This window comes from Hemicordylus capensis, chromosome 11 (genome assembly GCF_027244095.1).
Source record: "Hemicordylus capensis ecotype Gifberg chromosome 11, rHemCap1.1.pri, whole genome shotgun sequence".
Classification (NCBI taxonomy): Eukaryota; Metazoa; Chordata; class Lepidosauria; order Squamata; family Cordylidae; genus Hemicordylus; species Hemicordylus capensis.
The window spans coordinates 9,343,966-9,369,631 of NC_069667.1; the positions used below are offsets into that span (position 1 = coordinate 9,343,966).

The following is a 25,666-nucleotide window of genomic DNA, read 5'->3' on the forward strand; positions in this document are numbered from 1 at the left end:
GTACAAAGGCTGATACACATTACTCAACAGGATAAGCAACCTATAAAAGCTAAATTTTCCAGATCCTCACAGGAAGAGTACATTTGCTCAAAACACATTCGGATTTACTATTCACTCAGGGGTGGGAAGTTTGTGTGCACATGCATGGGGCGGGGGCACAGTTCAGTTGTAGAATGCCTGCTCAGCACAGCAAAGGTCCCAGGTTCAATCCTGGTATTCCAGCCTGGTAGAGCTGGGAACGAACCCTCTCTGAAACCCTGGAAAGCTGCTGCCAGTCAGAGTAGGCTTCACTAAGCTGCTACCAAGTCAGTGCAGACAATCCTAAGCTAGATGGACCAAGTTGAAGTCAGCTTCATACTTCATTTTTTAAAAAGAAGAATGACCACATGAAGAATAAACTTCACCACAACTTCTGTGATAAAATGAGCTTTGTAGAATGAGCCCTCAAGGCTTATTTCACAAAGCAAACAGACTCTCCCGGCTTGGGGCAAAGCACTCAGTTCTACTGGAACGGAATTGGGCAATTGAAACTGTACTTAAGTTGTCGGCTCCTTGATCTCTGAAAGCACAGATCTTCACTGGCTGACATCCAGACTAGATTACTGCAGAGCAGTCATATTGAAATGAAGTAGTCCTTTAGAGTAACTCTTGAGGAGTACAATTAAGTAAGTGTCTGAATGTCAGCCACTGAATTGCATCAGCATCACCAGCCCTGCCTCTTTTCCCAACCTTAACATATCTTTGTTCTAAGGGCAAATGTGAATGTCTCATGCCCATCCATCCCTCTAATGGGGAAGAGAAAAGTTAACATTGCCATGGGTCTGACATCTCAGCAGATACTGAGACAGGGAGAGAGAAATCTCCAGTTCTGATTATACTAGGCACTAATTTGAAAGGAAGGATGAAGGGAAGGAAGGAAGGAAGGAAGGAAGGAAGGAAGGAAGGAAGGAAGGAAGGAGTTCTGTAGCCCAGGGATTCTCAAAGTTGGGTTCCCAGATGATGTCGAACTATAACTCCCATCATTACGGCCTTTGTGGCTGGGAACCATGGGAGTTGTTGTACAACAGGTGGGGGACTCAGGTTTGAGAACCCCAGCTGTGGCCTAAATATCTGGTGCTTGCTCCTGGAAAATGTTTCATATGTTGTTGTTAAGGTCACCTTCTAGTCTTTACCTTGCCTGTGAATCATGCCTCCATGGAGGATCCTGGCCAGATCTCACATGTCGTGGTGCAAACCATGTTCCCCGGTCACTGCTTGTTCATGGTGGGTGCATCTGAACTTACATGGCCGCTTTAACTGGGGCAAGCTGGTCACTTGCAGCATTCAGGGCAGCATCACAATGCATGCTGCGGGTGCTTTGGGAGCGTGGCGGAGAAAGTGAAGAACTGCTTCTTTTAGCACAGAACTGAAGGCAGACTCTCTGGATGGCCAACACAGAGCTAGTTTGGGGAGGAAAGCTGGTCTTGTGATAGCAAGCATGAATTATCTCCTTTGCTAAGCAGGGTCCACCCTGGTCTGCATTTGAATGGGAGACTACATGGGAGCACTGTAAGACCTTCCCCTTAGGGGATGGAGCTGCTCTGGGAAGAGCACATGCCTGCTTGCATGCAGGAGGTCCCAGGTTCCCTCCCCGGCATCTCCAGATAGGGCTGAGAGGGACTACTGCCTACAGCCTTGGAGAAGCCGCTGCCAGTCTGTGCAGACAGCTCTAAATTTGATGGAGCAATGGTCTGACTCAGTATATGGCAGCTTCCTATGTTCCTATGCAACAGTGAGTTTCTGGGTGCCCACCATGCTGGCTGTATTCATGGAGAGCACAAAGCTGCTCGCTTCCTCATCCTCTTTGTCATTCACTGTATCCATCCGTCCATCCACCCATGGGGAATGGTTTCAGAAGCATTTCGTACTATTGTTTCCCTCTTCCAGATCCAGTTATGAAAGTGACACAGAAGAATGGATCTTGAATGCAAAACTCAACAGCTCCTTGGCTTAGTCAGGCAAGACCAGGATGGAGAATCACCCATGGGGGGTGGGCCAGCAAGGGGGGTGGGCCAGCAGGGGGTGTGAGGCAGGCGCTATCTGACAAAACCAAGGCAGAAGCTTCCAGAAAGCCTCCCTTGGTCTTCCTGGGGTGTCCTCAATGGACCCAGCACCACCATTATGCTGACAGTTGACCTATGCAGCCATTTGGTGCCAAGGACATTTCTCTTCTTACACGCAGGCTGTCAGAAAATGGAGAGCAAGGAGGAAAGGAAGCAAAGGAGAAGGAAAATGGGCTGGATGCAATTGGAGGGGAAGGTGAGAAGCGGTTTGGGGATGTGCTCACTTCCATGGTGTTTCAGCATCCCCAAAAAAGCACTCCCTGGAAAACTGACCACCTCCATCCTATCCTGTGCCTGTTTTTCACAGGGGAAAGCAGGATAATAATAGTTGTTACTACTACTACTACTACTACTACTAACACTACCATCTGCTGCAGCCAGAGGCTGGGGAGCTGGGGAGCTCCACCAGTTACATCTGACTGTTCTCCGTTCCATGGCAGTAAGCAGGCCAGGCCTTCCCCCACTTGCCTTAATCAGGAGAGCATCAAAGCCTGGTGGCATCTTGTTGACAAAACCTCTCTTGACTGGACAAACCCACCGGTCAAGATGGAAGGGACTTAGCAAACAATGGGCAAGAAGCCTCTGCAGGGTCAGCACCAGCTGATGGGCTGGTCAGTTCAGCAACCTCAGAGCTTGGTCTAGGCAGATTCCCTGGCCCCAGTTTCCCACCTCAAAGCCCCAGCCTGCCCGCCCTCAGCTGACATCTATGGCTCCTGGCTGTGTGTGGCTTCCAGGCGGACCCTCACACACACCTCCGCTTAGGCTATAACCAAAGGCTGTGATGGGGGCTTGTTGCTGGAGCTGAATAGCAAACAAGCTGATTTGGCCCTCTTGGACCACCAGCTCCTCCTCTGCTCCAAAGAGGCTTCTGGGAGGGCCCAGAGCTCAGTTGTCAAGCCCCTGCACTAAAAGCAGAAGGTCCCAGGTTCAATCCTGCAAAAAAAGTGAGGGGGGGGGGGAGGAGACAGTTTTATGAAATGGGCATCTTGGGTGTTGCCATTTCTGTGTGATAACACCTGCCTTTATTTTAGGTTGCCCACCACAGCCACCCATCCAAGCTGAAACCCAGGCAGATGTTGCAGCAGCCAAGAGTGGTAAGCAGGATGAGGAGGCCAGCACGGCCCAGTTTGTGTGCGTGCGTGCGTGTGCGCGCATGCGCACACGCGCGCACACACATGCAGAGTTTCCTGAGTCCTGCCTTTTCCTCTTCTCTTGCAGGTGGCCCAGAAGGCCCAGGCACAACCCCTGCAACCCCGCTGCCTGCTGAAACCCTGGCCCCCAAAGATGCCCAGCCTGCAGGGGGGCTCTTTCCCCTCTCTGCCCCTGCCCCGCTTTTCTCTCATCCAGACGTGAAGGTCTTAACACAGAAGCTGGAGGCTGTGAGGGAGTTTCAGAGCCAACATCACCGGGAGCGTAAGCATGAAAGCAGGTCCACCCTCCTCCCCATGTACGTGGCGTGTAAGCTGCAATTCCACAGGAATTCCTAGGCAGAAAGAGCACAGAGCAAGGTTATGGCCACAGAATCCAGCTTCCTGAGAACCTCGGCTCATTTTTTTAAAATGAAAGCATGTTTCTAGCCCTTAAGGAGGTTGCAAAGATTGGCTTCAAAAGGATGTGATGGGCAAGAGACCTGCTGAAATCACAGAGGCCAGAGAGATGGTTGCAAAAGAGATGGTTGAGGTTGGAGCTTCACTGTCCTTGTTCCTCCCCAGACCTAGAAAAGAGCAAATAAATGGTGAATATAGCAAGCATTTCTCCAACAAGGGTGATGGGGGTATAGTTCAGTGGGGAAAGTTCCTGCTTATCTTACAGAAGGTTCCATGTCCTTCTGTAAACCCTACCAGAAGATGCTGTCTCTGAAACCCTGGAGAGCTTCTGCCAGTCAGTGTAGACCAGGGTTGCTCAACTCTGGCCCTCCTGCAGATGTTGGCCTACAACTCCCATAATCCCTGGCTGTTGTCTGGGAATTATGGGAGTTGTAGCCCAAAAATAGCTGGGAGGGGCCAAAGTTGAGCAGCCCTGGTCAACTTTTGAGTCCAGGTGCACTAAAAGCCAGATTCAATAGAGGCAATCTCAAATATGAATATATTGTGCAAACTAAGAGAAATCATGGCTCCATTTCACCACGTCGAACGCAGAATCCTGTTTTTCTTGTTGCAGAATTGGGATTACCTGCTTGCCAGGGTAGAGTTTCAAGTGGGGCAGTGGGGGACATGTGGAATCTAGGCAGCTAAAGCTTCACACAAGTCTTGGTGCTCTCGCTTGCCTACTCATTGCAGGCAAAAGGGACCTTCGCAGTTGCCGTGACTGCCTCAGATCCATCAGGACAATCAGGGACCACCTGCAGACAGTCAAGAGCAGACTCTCGAAAGTAGAGGCAAGGCTGGGCATCCAAGTCCCACTGCAGGAGCTGGATCCAGAGGACCGCGAGGAAGAGGAAGAGAAGAGAGAGCAGGACCCCAGTCCTCCCGACCCAGAAACACAAGAGCAAGAGGGTGTAGACAGCAGGAAAGAGCATCAGAATTAGAAAGAGTTGGCATGCGGTGACGGGGGGCAGGGGGGACAGGGCTCCTGCTGATCTATAAATGTGTACAGTGCCTGTGAAAAAAGAGGTGTGCTTTCTGTTTTGGAGATCCTCCTGGTTTTCTATTCTGGTGTGCCATCGTTATATGTCTCAGTTGGAAGACTGCTCTGTGAAGAGCAGACACATCTTGGGGAGGTGAGCAAACTTTTCTAAGCAGCTAGCCTTACCCCCCTGCAAACTAACTAACAGGAGGAGGGGAGATTTTCAGGGGCTGGTTTCTCTTTAAGGGATAAGTCCGTGTGTGTGTGTGTGTGTGTGTGTGTGTGTGTGTGTGTGTGTGTGTGTTCTTTGCCAGGGCTAGCATTTGCAAGGGTTAGCATTTGCAAGGACTAGCAAATTCCAGTGTTTTTTGTTTGTCACTGCCTGGAGGGGGTGGAGTCAGCTAGGGCTGGGGGAGGCCCCACATTCCTTTGACATTCCTTTGACTCACATCCTGTGTCTCAGTTGGAAGACTACTCTCTACACAAAAGGTGTAGGACCGAGAGCAAAGCAAACAGAGAATAGCGAACAGGGATAGCAAACAGGTCATTGGAGTTTTGCAGGAGTTTAGCGGGAAGTGTGCGGGCGAGCCTGAAACAAGCCCTTGTGATCACTAGAAGTCTGGTGGAGAAGAGAACTTAAGTACAAATCCCTTCCTCATATTCTTGGGAAAGGCTGTTTGGACAGTTCAATATCTGACCATTACAGCTGAGACCTATCCTTCTAATAAACTATCTCTAAATACTATAAACAGCCAACAAAAATAGGGTGGGAGGGTGAGCCTTTCCTCCCAAGGGAAAAAGCCCGGGGACCGAGGCTTCAATGCCAAGGCTGGGCAGGGCCTTCTGGCTCAGACACCTAGTCCTGGAGAAGAAGAGGAAGCCTGCTGGGCTGGGTCGGTCTGTCCCTCCCAGGAGGGCCCTGAGGAAGCCACAGGCTGGGAGCTGCTGGGCAGATGGGAAGGCCGCAGCCAGGGGCAGCCAGTGGGAGCAGCAGTTCAGCTAGACGGGTCGAGGGACTTGCGCTTTTCTCTTCTGTATTGCTGGGCTCTGGGTTGTTGCCTCACTTCAGGCAGACCCTTCTCTGCCCATGGTTCTTCTTCTTGCATGCCTTTTGCTTCAAATCGGATCATAAGAAGTCCTTGTCACTGGGATGTGCTGCTCTTCACTCTGGGTCTGCCTTTGGAGGCCTAGGACTGCTCAGCCTTGGGCGGGAGGCTGGTGCCAAACCCTTTCACCTCCCCCAGGAATCTTCTGTGGAAAGAGGGGTTTGCCCCACTCCAAACTAAAGTGAGTGGTGGTGGCAGCCTCCCGTGAACCTCTTGCAGTCCAGGATTTGCCCCAGGGGACTCGCCCCTCCTCCTCTGGCTCTGGCAGGAGTCCTGGCCGTGGTGGCCCCTATCTTTTCTATGGAGGGTATCCTTGGTGAATGGTTTTCTCATATTCATATAGATATAAATATAGATATAGATATAGATATAGATATAGATATAGATATAGATATAGATATAGATATAGATATAGATATAGATATAGATATAGATATAGATAGATATATATATGCTGTTTGGATTTATCTGCATTTTACTTGGATTACTTTTATGACCATGCGTTCCCTATCTTTTATAAAATGAGTATATAGATTGTGGTTCCAGACTGTCAATACATTTATATTTGGGATTTATATTAATAAATCCCCCCCTCTTCTTTATTGAGTTAACAGATCTTGTTCATCAAGTTTCCTCATCTAATTTGCACAGTGGCAGCCTCCTTCTCCTGAAGGGGTGCTTTCCTCCCTCAAGACCCCTCTCTCCACAGACCCCAGCCCACTATCCTTTTAGAGAGAAAGATCAGAATCTCTCCTCTACAATCTTCCCACCAGGAACAGTTGCATCCCAACTGACCTTAGCCATCACAGGCTCCTCCTGGAATCCACTGCCCAATCACCACGGTGCTTCTGCTCGGTTACCTCCGATTGGTAAAGCACTGTGTGGGTGGGGCTTGCCACCTATGCCCTTAGCCTTTTATATAGATCGATTTTTAATCCTAATTTTTCGACAGTATCTGTCTCCTTTGAGGTTTTATAGTACAATATGCCACTAGGGCCCTAAAAAACATTCTCCCGATGGACCAACATGATGTAGCCCATCAGGTTTGGAGAAGGGGAGATCTTTCTTCCATGATCTTTCTTCCACGATGAAGTGATGCATACCTTGGCGGCTGTTGAAAAATGACCCCCAGATCAAAGCACCCAATCTTTGACAGAGTGATGCTCAGATGCATATTCTCTACTCATCCTTAAAGCTCACTTGGTGACTTGCAGCCAGATATTCTCTCTCTCACTGTTGTCAGAATAGACAACAATCATAAAGGCAGAACCATCTAGACCAGCCTGAAGGAAGGGCAGGATATCAGTGGCATAAGAAGATGCACGTCTGTGCACATGCCATATACCTATTTATGTTAAGTATTAGCCAGATTGCGGCCTCCAATGGAAGCATCACATGCACTGTGCGTGCCAAAACAGAAGGAAAAGTCAACTATTTGCAATCAGTTTAGGCAAAATATATCTATGTCCACCAATTGGGATTTCAAACCAGGTAGCAGATTGGCAGACACATCAACGTTCTGTCTCGCCCAGCACCGCTCAGCTCTGGCCGGTGGTAGTTTCTCTTTCCTCAAGCAATGACTCCTGGATCTTTTCCCCTTTTCTTGATCTAAAATTGCCCCTCAAGCTTCGATTAGCCCTGTGGGGCACAGAGATATAGTTGCTGCAGCAGCAGCAGCAGCATCTCATCTCCATTTCTGAAAGAGTTGGAGTGCTCCCTATGGAGGCCTAACCGGAATCCCTGTGGGCAAGGTGGCCTCAGAATTGCCAGCAGATAAGTTGGTTTCACAGACCTGTGAAGGAAAAGGACTCCAAGGGGGCAATTCACCCAGAACTGCTCCAATGTAACTCCTTGTAGTGGAATGTTCATGGACTCAAGGGCCAGCTTACAGGCAATCAGCTGGGCAAAGCTAATGGGACTCAGTGGATGAGACAGAGAGCCCGGCTTGTGTCAGCAGTGCAGGGAGAAAGTGAAGTAAAAGGTAGAAAAAATGCTCATCTGTGGGGTGGGTTTTTTGGTGTGTTTTTTAAATTCATCTGCAGTCTCACATTCTATCGTGCAGTTCTGAATTTTCCTTTCCAAAAGCCCTGGAGAAGAATGGAAAAGATGCCCTAGATGGAAAAAATGGTAATAGTCCATGCCCCTGCCGCTAAACATCTCACCTGGCTCAATCCAATCCATGGCAGTTTGTGGGGGGGAGGTGATCTGGCCTGGAAGATCAAGGGAGGGAAAGTCTCCCCACCCCAAAAGATGAGCTCAGCGGGGCAGAGGATTTGGACACTGCCCTGGATTCTGGCGGGTAATTTTGTCCAGATTCAGCAGGAGAAGCATTGGGCAGGAAATCCCTGGGATCCCTGAGTGGGAGAAACACCTGTGATGAAGGCAGACACCAACATTTGCCTCCATCATGCACTTGGGGTTTGGTTCTGGGTTAATAAACACAGGCCTGATTTCATTGCTCATGTGCTTTGTGGTAACGACATCTTGGTCATTCTAAAATAGAAACTGCTTGTGTAAAATAAATAAAAAATAAATAAAACCTGGAATACAGTACCAAGGTTGCCTAAATGCCATTGGTAATGGGGAGAAAAGCAGGAGAAACGGCCATGCACCCTAAGAGAGGGGAAATGAGGGGAGGAACTAGCTATATCAATGACCATGAATAGCAAGAACACATCATATATCAGGGGTGGGGGAGGCTGTTACAGTGTCTCCCCAGTCCTATTGAGAGCATTCAAGGCTCCAGCCAGTGTGGGGCAGGAGCCTGGTTTGGAGAGGGAAAGACACTTCTGGAGGAATGGTGGGCAGAGGATATCTTTTTCTCTTCCCACCCTTCCGAAACCTTCCCCGAAACCTGGCTGAGCAGGGTGGAGTTCTGTACTGCCTGGAGCCAAGAAAGTCTCTAGGTGTTTGCAAAAGACCGGGAAGGAGGGCACTGAGTGGATCACTTCTGGATCAGTGAACTCCTGTTCCGAGGCCAGCACAGAGAAGGCCCCGTCCTGCGCACATGACAATTGAGCTTCAGCAAGTGTTGGCACATGGAGCAAGGCATTCCAAACAGACCTTGTCCACTGCGAAACTTCACGCGGGAGAAGGCAGTCCTTCAAGTCACCAGGGCCCATAGATTGTTGCTGTGTCAGATGGGTGTGGTTCAGTATTGACCAGGAAGGAGGAGGGGGTGGGGTCAGAGCTCAGTGGTAGAGCACCTGCTTTGCATGCAGAAAGAACCAGGTTCAGATCCTGGCTTCTCCAGGTAGGCTGGGGAAGGCTCCTGCCTGGAACCTTGGGAAAGCCACTGCCAGTCAGGACAGACCATACTAAGGTAGAGGGACCAATAGCTGGGAGATAGGCTGTAGCTCAGTGGTAAAGCATCTGCCTTGCCTTGCATGCAGAAGGTCCCAGGTTCAATCCCAGGCATCTCCAGGTAGGCTGGGGGAGACTCCTGCCTGAAATCTTGGAGAGCTGCTGCCAGTCAAGATGGAAAACACTGAGCTGGAAGGGCCACTGGTCTGGTAGGGCAGCTTCCTCGGGGTGAGTAGGCAGGCCAAAGACCGGAGAAACCTTTGTTGCTGAGAAGTGTGAAGGAACAGCCCTGGAGCCGTCGTCTGTACTGAGCGAGAGAAACACGATTCCTCATCTGCCCTCAGCTGGCCAGTGTCATCACTTCTCCCCAACCTGCATTTCAAGTTGAAGAGAGTTCCAGGAATCATCACCACCATCACTACCCGCTGGAATAGCCAGCAAGATGTTCCTGATTGCCTTCTAGAGTCCATTCCTCTCTGGTTATGGTGTTTTGCCCTAAAGCAGGAGTTCTCAAATTGAGGTCCCCAGACATTGTTGGGTTACAACTCCCATCATCCACAGTTAAAGTTTCCACAGGTTATCTGGGGTTCTCAAACTCAGATCCCTAGATATCCAGCAACATCTGGGGACCCGTCTGGTGTTCTTTGAGAACCCCAGCCATAAGAGATTGGGAAAGGCATTCTTCTGGAGGAGGCAGCTGCTGAACCGAAAATCTCCCATGTTCCATCTGAAAAATGCTGTCATGAGTGGCAGGAGAGCAATAAGATCTTGTGGTTCGGCATACCGATAAATAGCAACGTTTCTTTTCAAACAGGGGAGTCATCCCTTTGAAATCTTTCTCAGGCTCGTTCACACAATTCTGATTAGGGAAGGACAAACATCAGAGCCTTTTTTGGGGAGCTGTGTGGGCTCCTGTTTTGTGACTGTGCAGTGTGGGGAAACGTCAAGATCAGAGGGGGAGGACCTGATCGTCTGAGAGGGAGGAGCTGGCTCGGAGGGCGCTGTCCTACCCAGCATGTGCGAGGTAGGAGGAAATGCCGTCGGACCCAGCTGCTCTCTCCCAGACAATCACTCTCCTCCTCCGACCTTGCCCAAGATGACAAAATGGGAGGGACACAGCTCCCCAACCAGGATAGGACACTAATAATAAAGATCTGGATGGGTCCATGGTATATTTACCGAGGAAGTCAAAGAGCTGGACATGGATGGAGGAGAAGCAGATCTCCCTCCCTATTGAGCCTTGAATGTAATGGACGAAGTTGCGTCGGCCCAAGCCTGCCTCACAGGGTGGTGGTGATAATAAAAGGCTAATGACACTCTGAACTTCTTAGAGGGAGGACAAGAAGCAGAGAAGTGGGGGGTTCTCAAACAACCTATTTTAGGGTCCTAGGCAACTCAGGAGGGTCCTGTCAGCAGGGCAGGGGCCTTACCTGACACGCCCAAGGAGCGGAGAGGGTCAGGGAGGATGGGAGGCAGACGGAAACAGAGGGTGGCAACCATGGGGATTCTCTGCTGCTCACCAAGCCGAGGCCCAGCCCGGCAGCCGCACTTCTGTGGCTGGTGGGCCAGGGGAGAGTTCCCTCCCGGGAGAGACCTGCTAGAGCTCATCTCGTGAGGGACCCAAGCAGTGCCCTTGCTGTGCTGCCCCTGGCTTTCTGGGCAGCGGAGGAGCTGGGTGGTTTTCATGGGATGGCCAACTAGGGACTTCTACAGAGCACAGGAGACTCTTTGGGGCACCAAGCAACTCTTTTTGCATTTGTTGTTGCATCTGAAGTTCTGGGGGGCAGGTGGAACGTTTTGTTGCCTCAGGACACTTTGCTCTCAGGAGAAGCTTCTCTTCCTGCCTCCCTTCCCCGCTGGCGTCCAACTGACCATCCACCCATCCACTGGGGAAGCCAGAAGGGAGGTTCTGCCTCAGTGGCAGGTTGCAGAGCCGGGTGATGCAGGAGCACTGATGGGTGGGCCTGGCAGGTGCAGCTTGCTTCGCTCAGGTGGTGGGAAGTTAACATTTAGCTAATTAACCTCCTAATGGCGCAGCAGAGAAGTAACTTGCCTAGGGAGCCAAGAGAGCAGACCCCTCCCCGTCAAGCCCCAGCAGCATCACACAGAGCGCTGGGCAGTGCTGTCCTTCCCACAGAGGTCTAGGCCAGTGTGCTGGGAAGGATATCCCGTGGTCTCAGAGCTCTGTCTGTGCCTTCCAAAGTGCTGCTGGGCAGGCCTGGACAGGGAAGGCCCACAGCCCCTGTCCCCCTCCAGCACTGCATCATGGGGCTGGGAAATGGCTCTCGCACTGGAGATCTTTCACCCAAGTGGCCCCACCAGGTATACCTTCCAAGAGGCTGTGGTACATCCTCCTGACGCATGTTTGGCTTTGCTTTATTTCTCCTTACAGGTATATCCTACTCCTCCTCCGAGGAGCCCAGAGCGATGTCCATGGTTATGTTGATCCTCACAACAGCCCTGCAAGGTAAGTGAGGCTGAGAGAGAAGGGACTGGCCCAAAGTCCCCACTGAGTTTCATGGCCAAAGGGTCTTCCCAGTTCTAGTATGACACGCTAGCCACTACACCGCACTGATTCTGCTACACCGTTGTCAGGCTCTGCTCTAATGCAGAGTATCCAACAACTGCTTGAGAAATAGACAGACACCTCCCATATGGCGGGTGAATTAATTGGGTGAATTAGGAACCCTTGCTTATTTGCTAGGAAATGTTTCTGTGAGCAATTCTTTGGGAAGAGAGCAGGAAAGCTTAGATGCCATTGTAAATATACAATGGCATCTATTTATTTTATTTTTATTTATTCCTTACATTTCTGTACCACCCCATTCAAAAAATTGGTGGTTCACAATCTAAAAAACCATTAAACCATTGACACAATGAAAACAATTTTCAAAATACAGATACAAATGCTAAAACCCGAAGTTTTACAAGCCTACAAGCCTGGCTAAACGGGTATGTTTTCAGGTCCTTCTTAAAACCATTCAGAGAAGGTGAAACTCTAATTTCATTAGCAAGAGCATTTCAGAGTTCCAGGGCAACTCTAGAAAAGGCACAACTCTCTATATGCACATGGAAGCTTGCCTGCAAAGTTCTGAATGGTAGCAACAATGGAAATTAATGTCGAGACATCAACAAATCACTGTCAATAACGGGGTGAGGGTGGAGGGGGTTGGCAGATATAATCCACTTGCATCAATACACTCTCTCTCCACACACACACACCTTGCCCCAAATGTGGCTGGAATTCTAGCAATTGCCCTGTTATCTGCATGCAGGGGAGTGTGTACATGCAAGATGTTGAGCTCTGAATAACCACCGTGGGCTCTTTGCCTCTGGAGGCTGAATATGCCCATGTTGCCAAACGGAGGGGCCTCGGGAGATCTCCCATGCTTCCTGGGCCCTTTGACTTGGGTGGCAGTCCACAGTTGGAGAGGGAATATAAAATGGCACAGCACCCAGCTAGTGAGGCACCTTTAAAAAGAGAACCGATCTCACCCAAAGTGTCGCTATAGATATAAGCAGGATGTCAGTAGGAAACTGGGAAATCCGTAGATTCAGTTTTTCCATTTCTCATCGTCCCTGACCGGCTCTTCTCAGCCAGTGCAGCTCTGATCCTCCAGGTACTGACCAGGCTTTGAACCTTCCAGGCACAGAAACAAGAGAAGCGGCCACGTGGAAGAGCCTTCTGTGGAGTGCCCAGCCCTGCTGCCCAAAGCCAGATGCTGGCCTGTAAGTTGAATGGAACTCTTCCATTCCTTGTGGGAAGGAGAGAGGACCCGAGAGGGGGATCAAGTACCAAACAGTAGAAGCCTGCAGGGGCCTTTCCATGGGATACGTCCCAGCTGCTTCAGCCTGAGGATGGGCTGTGGGGGTCTCCATGCCTGGGTCCAGCAGGGAAGCCGCCTCTGCTCCGAGAGGGGGTCCTCCTAGGGCTGCAACAGGAGCCTGGCTGGGTCCTGCAGGGGGCAGGAAAGCAAACAGGGAGATGACCAGAGAAAGATAGGAGATGCAGAGATCAGAGAGGAGCTGGACCCCTTCCTAGGAACAGGTGTGAACATGCATCTTGGTAGATGGGGAGGCATTGACAACCCTAGGGCTGTGCCGTTGGAGGAGAGAAAAGTGGGAAGCACCCTCTTGCTATGCACTGGAGAAAGCGTGATCTCCACCTGCAGTGCTCAGCCAGCCTCCGGAGGGGGTGCAGCGCAGCAGGAGGGGCTGGGCCTTTGCAGCCCCCGGCAGAGAGTGCCCAGTGCAGGGATGGGCAAATTATCCAGCCCTCCAGCTCTTGTTGAGCTACAACTCCCATCCCACCCAGCCACAAGGTATTATAGTTCAGCAACAGCTGGGGGGCCAGATTTCCCCTCCCTGGCCCAGCGTCGGGGCAGAAGAGCAAGAGAGGCGCTTGTGATCTGGCTCTGTGAGGCCCAGGAAGCCCGAAGGGGCCCTTGCTTGACATTGCCTCCCTTATGATGGGGATCTGGAATGCTGAGCCTTTGCCTGACCGTGTGGTGGGGATCTTTCTTTCCGAGTTTATGAAGTCTTTTGAGAAAGAGAGAGGTGGGGATCCTTTGTCCTGCAATGAAGCTTGACTGCTTTCCCACCGGGTGCCTAGGGCAGAGGTTGCCAGCCCATGGGACTCCAGATGTTGCTGGACTACAATTCCCATCACCCCCAGCTTCAATTGATTGTGGCTGCGGAGGATCAGAGTTGCAGTTCACTTGCAGTCTGGAGTCCCACAATTTGGGAACCCCTCGCCTCATGGGTTCTTGCCTGGATGCACCCACATGGACACCGTGGGGCGTCTTGGCCTGGGCCAGCATCTCCATCTTCCTCATCTTCAGTTGGGTCTCCAAGACCAAGGAGGAGTGTGGGTGCACAGAGGGCGAGTTGCCAGCTTGCACAATTGCTGGCATCACACAAGATCAGAAGTGATCATGTGGTGGTGGCACGTCTGTCAAGACGTCAGCCTCGGGTTCCCATTTCCCGTGTCTGTAGAGCTGGAGCCAAAAGGAGATCGCCTGAACTCTGGTCTGAAACCAGCCAGTTTCTTGTCTGTCTTCGAGAGTGTGCTGCTTGTACAGTTATGCCAAGTCGGGTTTACAGCTATTAGTTCAGTGCCAAAGGGAAACTTCCTCAGTGCTTTCCTGGCATGGAGGGGGGGTGGGGCAAAGGGGCCGTTTTTGATTCTGCCGCAGTTGCCCCAGGACAGGAGAGCTGGCCATTGTCAGGCAGAAAGGAACACAGTCAGAAGGTGTCCTGCTTACAAATGCCACCTTGCAGATTCTTCCCATGTGCAGAGGGAGATTTTCACAGGTCTTGCATGTGCACTGAAGGCAAGAGAATACAGGACCAGGGGAATGAGCCAACTTCTCTTTTCTGAAAAGCAGCCCAAGAAAAAGAATGGAATCAGACAGAAGCAATCTGTGGCTTCTGCCTATAGGAAGGGGTTGCTCAGTGTGCAGATCTCTCTACTTACCAGAGTGAGTCAGTTTTCCATTTCAAGCTCCTAATTAAATGGCACCAACCTGGGTAATTGTGGGGTCATCATTAGCTATCAACACTTTTTAGCAGACACCTCCTTGATGGCGGCCTGTCCCCAACTTTGGGAAAGCATCACCATCCTGCATTTCTGGTGTGTCAGGCTTGCTCTTAAAGACACAGGAGCATGGCTAAGAAAAACAGTTGGCCACCCTAACTGGCAGTGGTGTGCCCAGGGGGCAGCTGGTAGGCCTGTGGGTCCTCTGGGCTTCCACAAAGGTGGGACACTCTTTGTTAATCTAACCCAACTCTGTGCCAAGACTAGTTGGATTCTGCACCCATAGAGATCACATTAAGTCAGTCCAATACCATGCATTTATTTTGTGTGATTTCAGTGAAAGTATATGAAGTACCTAAACAATGTGACAGGTTGCAGAAAAGTGAAACAGGACAGGGCCCAGCTGCCAGGCTCCACAACTGTGTCAAACTCAAATCCCCACCCTCACCCCCGGTGAGAGATGTTGGAGTGGTCACTCATTCTTTCCCATGTCACCTCTTCTTAAGGGACCCCAAGGCTCCAAGAGTACCTTTTCTACCTCAGTTCCAGCACCCCAGTCCACAGCCTCTGCTGCCAGCAGTCAGCATCTCTCCCCTCCCAACTGTCTCTGCCTGGCCAGCTCCCATCCCCCCATAGAACAGAGCTGGGAGTTCCGGTGTCCATGGAGATGGAGAAATGCAAAAGATGCTCCAGAAGACAGTTGGCCAACTTCAGCCTTTCTGATCAGAAGTGAAGATGGCCTTCTGCCTCAGGGCTTTGGCTTTGGCCATTAAACAGCCCATTTCATATGTCTATGACCATGTCTTCAAGAAAATTGGAGTTTTAGCACAGAGACAGGTAAGGAGGGTCCCATTTTGCCAGGTGAACCCCGGGTGTTGGGTCAAAAGAGGTTTCTCCTGGTTTTTTTGTTCAGTTGTTCTTTTCCTAAGATCATTTCATGCTGGACATCAGCCAGTCCTTTGGATGCCAAGCAGGTTGATCTGTGTCTAGTAAAGGGGCTGTGGCCGAAGAGTGGGAGGGGCTAATGCTAAATGGGCCAGGTCCATGGGCCAGGTCCAAGGGGAAAGAAACCGGTCTATTGGCTTAGCTTCAGGAGACAGTCTTAGAGGGGGTCTGAGATGGGGTTAGGGGCAAAGCCTTGAGTGGAACGAAAGGTTCTCTTGAGACTGTGAGACTTCACACAAGCTCATCAAGCTACAACTCCCAGGTCTCTTTGTGGGGAGCCATGATTGTTCAACTGCTATCAAAACCCAGTTGCTGATGCACATATAAGCAGGACCAGGACGACGATAGTTATGACTATGCCATCAGAGCAAAAGAAGATCCTCGCTGGATCAAGCCTTCGGCCCATCCAGTCCCGCACCCTGTTTCCCGCAGGGGCGCTCCAGATGTCTTGGGAAGCTGCCCCTCTCCTGCTGTTGCTCCCCTGCAACTGGTGTTCAGAGTCATGCTGCCTCTGAGCTCGGAGGGAGCCTGTAGCCATCAGGACTAGCGGCCATGGATACTAGCATTGCTGGTCATTGACCGTAATAGAGGTGTGACTGGTAATCAATAGGCATATTCTCCATCAATTTGTCTAAGCCCCACTTAAAGACATTCAAGCTGGTGGCCGTCATCACCTACTGTGACAGAGAATTCCACAAGTTGATAAGGCGCTGTGTGCAAAAGTACTTGCTTCGGTTGGCCCTAAATTTCCGGGCAATTGGTTTCATGGGAGAACCCCTGATTCTAGGGTTGTGAGAGAGGGAGACAATTTCTCTCTGTCCACTCAGCAGGTGGCTTTCCAAGGGATTATTTACCAGCTTGTTCAACCTGTGGACAGGATGCTGAGGTGTGGCCTCTGGATGCCAGCCAGGGGTCTGGGTGTGATTTCATCACTGTGCTGATGACCCTCAGGGGATGGGGGCTGTAGTTCAGTGCTGGAGCATATGCTTTGCATGCAGGAGCTCCCAGGTTCCATCTCTGTCATCTCCCAGTAGGGCTGGGAGAGACTCCTGTCTGGAAGCTTGGAGAGCGGCCGCTGCCAGTCAGTGTCAGCAATACTGAGCTAGATGGACCACTGGTCTGACTTGGAAGAAGGCACTTTCCTATGTGGCTGTGTTCCCAGCTCTAGCTCTAGTGGCTGCATCTGGCACTTTCTAGGCTGTGGTAATCCTCTGTCTTAGGCCAGATATAGGAACCATCAGCGAAATACTCCCATGATCATTCCTGTAATGTACAGGTGAAACTCGGAAAATTAGAATATCGTGCAAAAGTCCATTAATTTCAGTAATGCAAATTAAAAGGTGAAACTGATATATGAGACAGACGCATTACATGCAAAGCGAGATAAGTCAAGCCTTAATTTGTTATAATTGTGATGATCATGGCGTACAGCTCATGAACACCCCAAATCCACAATCCCAGAAAATTAGAATATTACATGGAACCAAGAAGACAAGGATTGTAGAATAGAACAATATCGGACCTCTGAAAAGTATAAGCATGCATATGTATTCAGTACTTGGTTTGGGCCCCTTTTGCAGCAATTACTGCCTCAATGCGGCATGGCATGGATGCTATCAGCCTGTGGCACTGCTGAGGTGTTATGGAAGACCAGGATGCTTCGTTAGCGGCCTTCAGCTCTTCTGCATTGTTTGGTCTCATGTCTCTCATCCTTCTCTTGGCAATGCCCCATAGATTCTCTATGGGGTCAGGTCAGGCGAGTTTGCTGGTCAATCAAGCACAGTACACTGTATACTTTTCGGAGGTCCGATATTGTTCTATTCTACAATCCTTGTCTTCTTGGTTCCATGTAATATTCCAATTTTCTGGGATTGTGGATTTGGGGTTTTCATGAGCTGTACGCCATGATCATCACAATTATAACAAATTAAGGCTTGACTTATCTCGCTTTGCATGTAATGCGTCTGTCTCATATATCAGTTTCACCTTTTAATTTGCATTACTGAAATTAATGGACTTTTGCACGATATTCTAATTTTCCGAGTTTCACCTGTAGCTGAGATTTCATAAGTGGGTCTGTGTCCTTTTCTTGATTTCTTTTAGAAGTTGACACAAAGTGAGGAAATGCAGGTTTGTGTTGGCCACTAATCAGCCTGTTCTTAACCTTCTCGCTACAGGACACTGAAACAAATTCCACAGAGGAAAGGAGTGTACTGAGGAGCTCGGTCTGCAGAATACTACAAGCAATGGAAGCCATTAGGGTAAGGTTTGGGAAACCCAGCCACTCCTAAGAGAAGAGGGGGAGGACCAAAAGAGCTTTAATGGAGGACACACTCAAGAGCTGCTCTCATGGCCATCCGCTTGGTAGGACAAGCTCCCAGACAGTCTCTGGAGCTGTACACCCTCCCAATCCCAGTCACATACGAATCAAAAACAAGATCCGAGGAGAGGGGGAGGAACCGGTGGGAGGTGGGCGCTGACCCTGGATAGTGTCATTCTAGCCAGGACCTTCATCCAACATATTACCAAAGTCATAGGAAATGCCTTCAAAGAACCGGGAAGAGTCCAGACCTCAAACCAGCAATCTTGACTCTTTTCCAAGCAGGGACCATTTTGGCAGAAACTCTTCAGTGTGAGAGTCATTTCCCACTGTGCTGACCTCTGCACAGTCCTGTGCTTTCTACAGTGCTGGGAGGGCCATTTCAGAGAAATGGAGCCCTCTCTAAAGAGCTCTCTGGGGAGGGCTGCACTTCCCAGCACTCTGAGCACCTTCCAAGGTGGTGCAGGGGCTCAAGGGGATTACTTTCCCTTAAGGGAGCACACGCAAACACACCGCCGGTCCTGCACAGATGGCAGCACTGTACTGTGGGAATGGTCATCCGCACATGGCACAGGGGGACTGTGCAGAGTATTTGGCTTTGGTGGAAGCTGCGCACAGTCCCACAGACACATGGCACATGGGGTGAATGGAGCCTGACGCTAAAGATGCTTCCTGACTGCCCCAGGAAGCTCTGAGGGGAAGCAAGATTCTGGCAGGACCTTGGATAGCTCTGGCAGGGACCCTTGAACTGGAGGGGGAGACCAGAGCAGGGCAGACATTGCTTCGGCAATGTGGACAAGCGCACTGCAGGCTTAGATGTCTTGCAGGCTAATTAGGGTGGCTGGCTAGCATAACAGTTTTGCACTTGTGCAGCCTCTTTCCAGCAGCGCTCTGCTGCTGCTCTGGATGTCAGAGCAGAACATGAATAAGTGCATTTTCGGTCCTCCAGGTACCGAGCCTGAGCGTTGGCCAAAAGAATCTCCCTGTTGCGTGCTGAGACCTATACTCGTACGCAAGTCATTCCTGTGCATACCCTGTGGAAGAGGGATGGGAATTGGAACACGAGGGATGGACTGCATCCTCAGGCTATGGAGAGAGTGCTAGATCTGCCACCCATTCCACTTTGCCAGGGGTTTCAGTCAAGCGGAGCTACCTGGTTCTAAGCTGTGGGGACTTGACAGTTAAGGGACATGACAGTTAAAGGGACACGACAGTTAATCAGAAGAGAATCCCACCTCTCCTTTTCACCCTGGGGTGGGGGGTGCATCACAGCCAAAGCTGCACACAGGCCAAATAAACAATGTGTCAGGGTTAAGGCTAGACAGGCACATTGAGTTGGTGGGGACTGCCGCTGAAGAACACTGGCACAGGCAGACGAGCAAGATTCTGGCAGGAAGATCAAGACCTTGGATAGCTCTGGGGAGGGACAGTTGCACTGGGTGGGAAACACCAGCGCAGGCTAGATTTGCTTCAGAAAAAGGCTTCAATCTCTTGCTGGCTAGCACAAGAGCTTTGCACTTATGCAGCATCCTTCTAGTAGCGCTCTGCTGCTGCTCTGGATGTCAGCCGCCATCTGAGGAAATGCATTTTTGGTCCTCGGGTTACTGAGACTGTGCTGAATCTTTCTGTCTCAGATCCAAGAGCCTCAGGTCGCCCCAGGAATGGGTGCATCTTGCCGTGGGAGTCAACATCGCCCTAAGGAACCTGTCCGCCACATGCCGACACCTATCCGCGTATGTTTTATGCAAGTCTTAAGTTCCCTATGGAAGAGGGCTGGGGCTTGGACCCAAGGGGTGGACTGCATTCCCGGGCCATGTAGGGAGTGCTAGATCTTTCCCCCATTTCACTTGTGCAAGGGGTTCCAGTGAAGCGGCAGCCATCTGGGTCTGAGCTGTCGGGATGTTCTAACACTGAGTCAGGAATAGGGCAAGACAGGCAGAGTTACTCGGAAGAGATCTTTTCTCCTCCTCCTGCTCCCCCGCCCCGCTCCACTGCTGGGCATCATGACTATTCCAGTGCACATAAAGAAAAGAAACAGAAGGATGCTACAGAGAGAGGCACTGCCGTATCTGGCACTCTCCCTCTAGCATGCAGGGTTGAGTTGGCCACTAACTGGCCTATTGTTTACCCCCTCCTGACAGGTTACTGCAAAAAACGCCACAGATGGATGGTGCGGGCTCAGCACTTCGACCTACAGAATACTGCAGGAGATGGAAGCCGGGAAGGTAATGCTTGGGAAACACTGCCATTCCTAACAGAAGAGGAGAGTAGGGGTCTGCACCAAACTGGTGGGCCCAGTTTGATCTCCTTTACACAGTTTAATCTCCTTTACACAGAAATTTAATCTCCAGTTTAATCTCCTTTACACAGAAATCTCGCATTACTGTGAATAAATTACAAGGGTATAAACAATCTTGTACCACTTCATCCCAATGTGAAATCAATAGTAAAACTGATGCCCCAATATCTCTATAGAAATGATCCACCGAACAGATTGAGTGAGGTGAGGCAGGTGGAGGGATCAGATGGACATCAGGCTAAAATGGAGGGTGCTGGTTGGGGTTAGGTTAGCTGGTTAGCATCTTTACCCCTGCCCCCACTCTCTTAGTCACACCATGTGGATTCTCTAAGGCTGACCTCAGAAGGGTCTTGGCGCTTTTAAAAGTGGGGAGGGGGTTGGCGCCCCACCTGCTGCTTTTGTTGAGGTCCATAGCACAGCAGGAGCTCTCCTCATGCCTTTCTTCTCACTCTTGCATCCAGTATAGGCCAAGAGTGATGCCACCACCAAGATTGCGCCTAGCAGCATCACCCGCACCAAAGCGCCAGCCTGCACCCTCAGTTGCAGCCCTGCCCAGCACTGCGACCAAGAAGGCCCATGTTGCGGTAAGCACTGCCCCTCCAGCACTGTTGAGCCAAGACTGGACATAGCGCCCCATGTTTCAAGCAAATGTGTCCAGCTGTGGGTCCCAACTGTGCAGGAAAGACCATGTCCCTACACCTGACTTCGCTAGCTGGCCCCCATGTCTGCTGTCAGACGCAGGGGGCAGGGCCAGGGTGCCGCCGCCAGCCTCCCTCCATGCCTGCACTCAACGCTCTGCCGAAGCTGCATTTGGTAGGAGAGTGCTGCAGGAGGTACTCCCTCAGAAGTAGTCCCAGATGCTTCCCACCCAGGTTCATCAGCTGTGGCGTGGGCACAACAGTCGGCAGCAGCAAGCAAAACATTTTCTTTGATGGAAGATCTTGAATCCCATGGTCTTCTCAGAACTTCAGCCTGCTATCTGGTCTTTAGCACCCAGATGTCACCTTCTCATGTTTCTAATGAAAACATGTCTGTAACACTTCCAAAGACTTGGGCAGTATCCATGCCACAGACTGAAAGTGGTTTAATGAGCATCCTCCCTTTCCAGGGAATCTTGGGCATAGTTCGTTCTGTCTGTCTTGGGCATAGTTCGTTGGGCATAGTTCTGTCTGTCTGTCTGTCTGTCTCTCTCTCTGACAGACAGATAGACAGACAGACACACACACATCCCTACCTCCATCTACATCACATCAGCCCACCGGAATAGCACTGCCTCAGGCAGCTCTAAGGGGGAGCAAGATTCAAGACCTTGGATAGCTCCAAGCAGGGACAGTTGAACTGGAGGGGGACACCAGAGCAGGCTAGACATTGCTTCAGCAATGTTGACAAGCCCACTGCAGGCTTTGATCTTTTTCTGGCTAGCTAGGGTGGCAGGCTAGTGCAAGAGTTTTGCGCTTGTGCAGCCTCCTTCCACCAGTGCTCTGCTGCTGCTCTGGATGTCAGCCACCAGCTGAGAAAAGGCATTTTCAACCCTCCAAGTACCAAGTCTGTGCTTAACCTTCTGTTACAGGTCCCAGAGACTTGCCTTCCCCCAGGACTGGGTGCTTCTCTTAACATATTTGAGCCAAAGGAACCCTCTGATCACATGCTGAGACCTTTCAGCATATGTTTTATGCAAGTCTAACATTAATTAAGGAAGAGGAATGAGGGTCGGAACCTGAGGGGGGTGGGGAAATGAGGAAATGCAGGTTTGAGTGGGGCACTAATTGGCTGTTTGTCAACCTTCTCGCTACAGGTCACGGGAGGGAAAGGCACAGAGGGATGGTGCGGGCTTGGTGGCTGCTCCTCTCGAGTTCTCCAAGCCCTGGAAGCCATGCAGGTAATGTATGGGAAACAGTGGAATTCCTAACTGAAGAAGGGGAAGGGTCAGACAAGCTCCCGGCCAGTCTTAGGAGCTGTGTGCCCTCTGGAGCCCCAGTCATGTACAAATCAGAAACTAGATCAGAGGAGAGGGAGAGGAACCCGTGGGAGGTGGGTGCCGACTCAGACAGGGTCATCCTACCCAGCACTTTCTCCCAGCATATGACCGAAGTAGGAGGAAATGCCTTCAGAGTCCCAGGAGGAATCCAGACCTCAAACCAGCTTTTTTTAAAAAAAAATTAAAAAGAGATCCTTATTTAAAAACACCAGACACCATTACAATACATTTCTAAAAACCATCATTAAAAAGAAAGGGAAGAAGAGGCCCAAGCCGATGACTACAAAGCATTGAACACAGAATACTCTACGATGTCATTCTTGGTCATTCTTAAACAAATACATCTTTGCAAACATGAATGGATTGGGTTGTCCCCTCCTTACCATAATATTTATAGTTCAAAAATAAGAATAGATGCTGCTTGATCATAATACAAGATTGGGCTGGAATTACACCTTTAAAGAATAAGTCAGTTTTGGGGGCTGTTGCTAGATAACAGAGTTTGTTATCCCGATCCTCTAGGGATAACTCTCCCTCTTTCCAATGTCTGCCTATGATTAATCTAGTTGCTAGCAACATACAGGACAGTAAATCTTTAGATTTCAATGTCTCTAATTCTCCCCCCCAAAAAACAACAACTACTACTACTACTAAGAGTGCCAAGAGGGGATCTGGCTGAATCTCTGAACAGTGACTTGTGCCATCTCTATAAAAACCAATTTCTAGAAATTCCCAACTCTTGGACAAGTCCACCCTAGTGATAGGAGGTCCCTGTCGCCTTACAATCATTGCTCCAGCATTTAGCACACATTCTCTTTTTATTTTTATTTATTTATTTATTTATTTATTTATTTATTTATTTATTTTTGCATTTTTATACCGCCTTTCGTTAAAAGATAGCCCCAAGGCGGTTTACAAACGTTAAAAACATACAATAAAAACACAATAAAAACATCATGCTAAGAGTATAAAAACATAAAAACAAGCATAAAACAATACAACAAATAAAAACACCCAGAAGCAGAAGTAAAAACGATTATGTAAAAGCCTGGGTAAAAAGCCAAGTCTTTACAAGCTTTCTAAAAGCCGTGATGGAGCCCGAGGAACAAATGGCCACTGGGAGAGCATTCCAGAGTCTGGGGGCAGCAACAGAGAAGGCCCTGTCCCGAGTGCACGACAACCGGGCCTCTCTCATTGTCGGCACCCGGAGCAGGGCCCCCTCAGATGTCCTCGTCAAGCGGGCAGCAACCCTTGGGAGCAGGCGGTCCCTCAAATACCCCAGGCCCAAACTGTTTAGGGCTTTAAAGGTCAAAACCAGCACCTTGAATTGGACCTGGAAACGAACTGGTAGCCAGTGCAGCTCTTTCAAAATGGGGGCTCTTTCAAAATCTTTGCAATGTGCAGCTCTTTCAAAATCTTTGCAATGTGCGCTAATCTCACCAGAGTCATGTACCATCTATGGACTATTTTAATATAATTTTTCTCGATTTGGGCTGAGACAGAATCTACAGATTTACGAGTCCTTTCTCTCCCCACTTTTCTTTCATGAAAACTCTTGCCAGATCCATCTCCCTGACAAGTTTCAGTCTGGTCAATGGTATTAATTCACATTTTAACAGAGTCGGATAGTGCTTGGATATTAAACCTTTTGCTTCATAGCCACTTTCTGTCACCAGCTTCTCAAACCTGGTCAGGTCTCTACCGGCCACAGATAGCATCTGGGGCAAAGACAGAAATGCCTTCAGTTGTATCAGCTGAAACCACAACCCACTCTGCTCTATAAAAAGTGATTGTATTGGATCGAGTGTCCTAAATTCACCTTTATGGTATCCACCTCTCAATCTCACTAACTGATTCTTTTTCTTCTGCCAATTATTTTTTATAATTTAGGGAAGGAATGTTACTGGGTAAGTGGGGAATTAAGAGATGATAAACGAAATATCAATTTCTTCCAAATCATCAGTGTCCCTTTTTAAAAGGCCGGTTAGGGATTGAGTCCAGGGACTAACTATAATGTGAGCTTGATAACGCTAATACAATCTCTTCCCATTGGATACTTTTCGATCAGCTGGATCAAATATGACCATTGTAATGGATCAAATTTATGTATTTATTATTGTTAAATTTCTATACTGCCTTTCATTAAAAAAAAACCTTAAGGTGGTTCGCACAAAAGTTAAAACAAGGCTACAAAAATTACACTAATTAAAAAGCAGCTAGAAAAGAAAATACAGATGTGATTAAAAAACAAGATTAAAAAACAAAGATTAAAAGAATTAAAGAAGAAAAAACAAGCACAATATACTGTAGCCATAAAAGATACAAAGCAGCAGCAATAGGAACAATCGTATAAAAGCCTGGGTGAAAAGCCAAGATTTCACACGCTTTCTAAAAACTGTGATGGAGACTGAGGAGTGGATAGCATTCCAGAATCTGGGGGCAATGACTGAGAAAGCCCTGTACTGCGTGCACGACAGCCGAACCTCCCTCTTTGTCAGCACGGGGAGCAGATGACCTCATCAAGTGGGCAGCAACCTTGGGGAGCAGGAGGTCTTTCAAGTATCCAGGGCCCAAACGATTAAGGGCTTTAAAGGTCAAAAACAGCACCTTGGATTGGACCTGGAAACAAATTGGCAACCAGCGCAGCTATTTAAAAAATGGTGTGATGTGATTCCAGTGGGCAGCTCCAGATAAAAAAGGAAAATAGGAAGCTGCGATATACTGAGGTGGGTCTCACAATGGGTGAGACCCACCTCCAGAGGGTTTGCGGGGAGAGCGGGCTCCAGTCTAACCTATCAGATCAATTCCACATTGCCTTCTGTCCTATAAACTGATATTCCTAGTAGCTGTCACCTCCGCCAGCAGAATGTTGGAGCTTGAGGCCCTATCTGTCAAAAAACACTTATGCATATTCTCACCAGACTCATTCAGATAGATGCCGGAGCCTTCAATTTTTCACAGATCCCAGGACGTCCTCCTGTCTTCTTTCTGTCACAAACCTTCACATCCGTTGGAGCGTGCATGGCACAGCCCAGATGTCTGAGGATGCTTAAAGACCTAAATCCAACATACTGAGCACTGCCGGTCTTCATGTGCCTTGTCCGTGTCGTATCTCCCTACTTCCATGGGCCAGAAGGCCTCAAAAGTTACTATTGCCAAGAGGATCAAAGCCTGCATATCATATTGAAAATACCAAGGCCCCTCTCCATTGCTCAGCTCATTCGACCAGGGCAAGGGCAGCAACTGTTGGCCTCTCACTCCCGTCAACAGCATCTCATAAACCTAATAAATAAACCATAAATCTCACCTAAAACATTTCCTCAGAGGAGCCACGCTGTTTTTGCCAACTACCATAGACTGATTCCTGACATGGAATCTCCACAACATCTGGACACTACAAGGCCCTCCAGTCTAACCTATCAGCTCAATTCCACGAACCTATCAGATCAATTCCACAGATCAATTTTAAATATCATGTTGAAAATACCAACGCCTCTCCATAGCTCAGCTCA

The 25,666-nt window shown here is 49.5% G+C and overlaps 3 protein-coding genes across 10 annotated transcripts in view; 2 read left to right on the forward strand and 1 right to left on the reverse strand.

The window, feature by feature from the left end:
* LOC128335746 (55 kDa erythrocyte membrane protein-like) overlaps positions 1-25,666 on the reverse strand; it is a 52,686-nt gene that overhangs the window by 24,011 nt on the left and 3,009 nt on the right. For 2 of the 4 annotated variants that reach the window (XM_053274473.1, XM_053274472.1), the window contains exons 1-2: positions 4,275-4,332; positions 3,733-3,816 (exon numbers count right to left, since the gene is read on the reverse strand). The exons of 1 other annotated variant lie outside the window; for it this stretch is intronic. In XM_053274473.1, coding sequence (XP_053130448.1) covers positions 3,733-3,816; positions 4,275-4,317 — 127 coding nt within the window. In that variant the 5' untranslated portion in view covers positions 4,318-4,332. Of the gene's footprint in view, positions 1-3,732; positions 3,817-4,274; positions 4,333-6,568; positions 6,598-25,666 lie in introns of those variants that run through there. One more of the 4 variants, XM_053274474.1, reaches the window with a different exon arrangement.
* Positions 1,824-4,665, forward strand: LOC128335748 (uncharacterized). Of its 2 annotated transcripts, none has more exons than XM_053274477.1 (5): positions 1,824-1,997; positions 2,222-2,298; positions 3,134-3,196; positions 3,321-3,549; positions 4,382-4,665. In XM_053274477.1, the coding sequence occupies exons 1-5, from the start codon at positions 1,954-1,956 to the stop codon at positions 4,407-4,409; spliced, it is 441 nt and encodes a 146-aa protein (XP_053130452.1). In that variant the 5' UTR covers positions 1,824-1,953; the 3' UTR covers positions 4,410-4,665. The 2 variants fall into 2 exon arrangements, with proteins under 2 accessions (XP_053130452.1, XP_053130451.1); XM_053274476.1 differs by having other exon boundaries at positions 3,321-3,515.
* Positions 15,328-25,666, forward strand: part of LOC128335745 (proteoglycan 4-like) — a 32,328-nt gene continuing 21,989 nt past the window's right edge. For all 4 annotated transcript variants that reach the window (XM_053274468.1, XM_053274469.1, XM_053274470.1 and 1 more), the window contains exons 1-6: positions 15,328-15,449; positions 17,735-17,818; positions 19,512-19,610; positions 20,019-20,102; positions 20,638-20,760; positions 21,972-22,055. In XM_053274468.1, the coding sequence (XP_053130443.1) occupies positions 15,348-15,449; positions 17,735-17,818; positions 19,512-19,610; positions 20,019-20,102; positions 20,638-20,760; positions 21,972-22,055 (576 nt within the window). In that variant the 5' untranslated portion in view covers positions 15,328-15,347. The remainder of the gene's footprint in view (positions 15,450-17,734; positions 17,819-19,511; positions 19,611-20,018; positions 20,103-20,637; positions 20,761-21,971; positions 22,056-25,666) is intronic.

What these genes read in the sequence shown, in the direction of transcription:
- LOC128335748 (XM_053274476.1), top strand. Translation starts at nt 1,954, where the DNA reads ATGGATCTTGAATGCAAAACTCAACAGCTCCTTGGCTTAGTCAG. An exon ending in GGATGCAATTGGAGGGGAAG is followed by an intron (nt 2,299 to 3,133) that starts GTGAGAAGCGGT and finishes CCTTTATTTTAG; the next exon opens with GTTGCCCACCACAGCCACCC. An exon ending in TGTTGCAGCAGCCAAGAGTG is followed by an intron (nt 3,197 to 3,320) that starts GTAAGCAGGATG and finishes CTTCTCTTGCAG; the next exon opens with GTGGCCCAGAAGGCCCAGGC.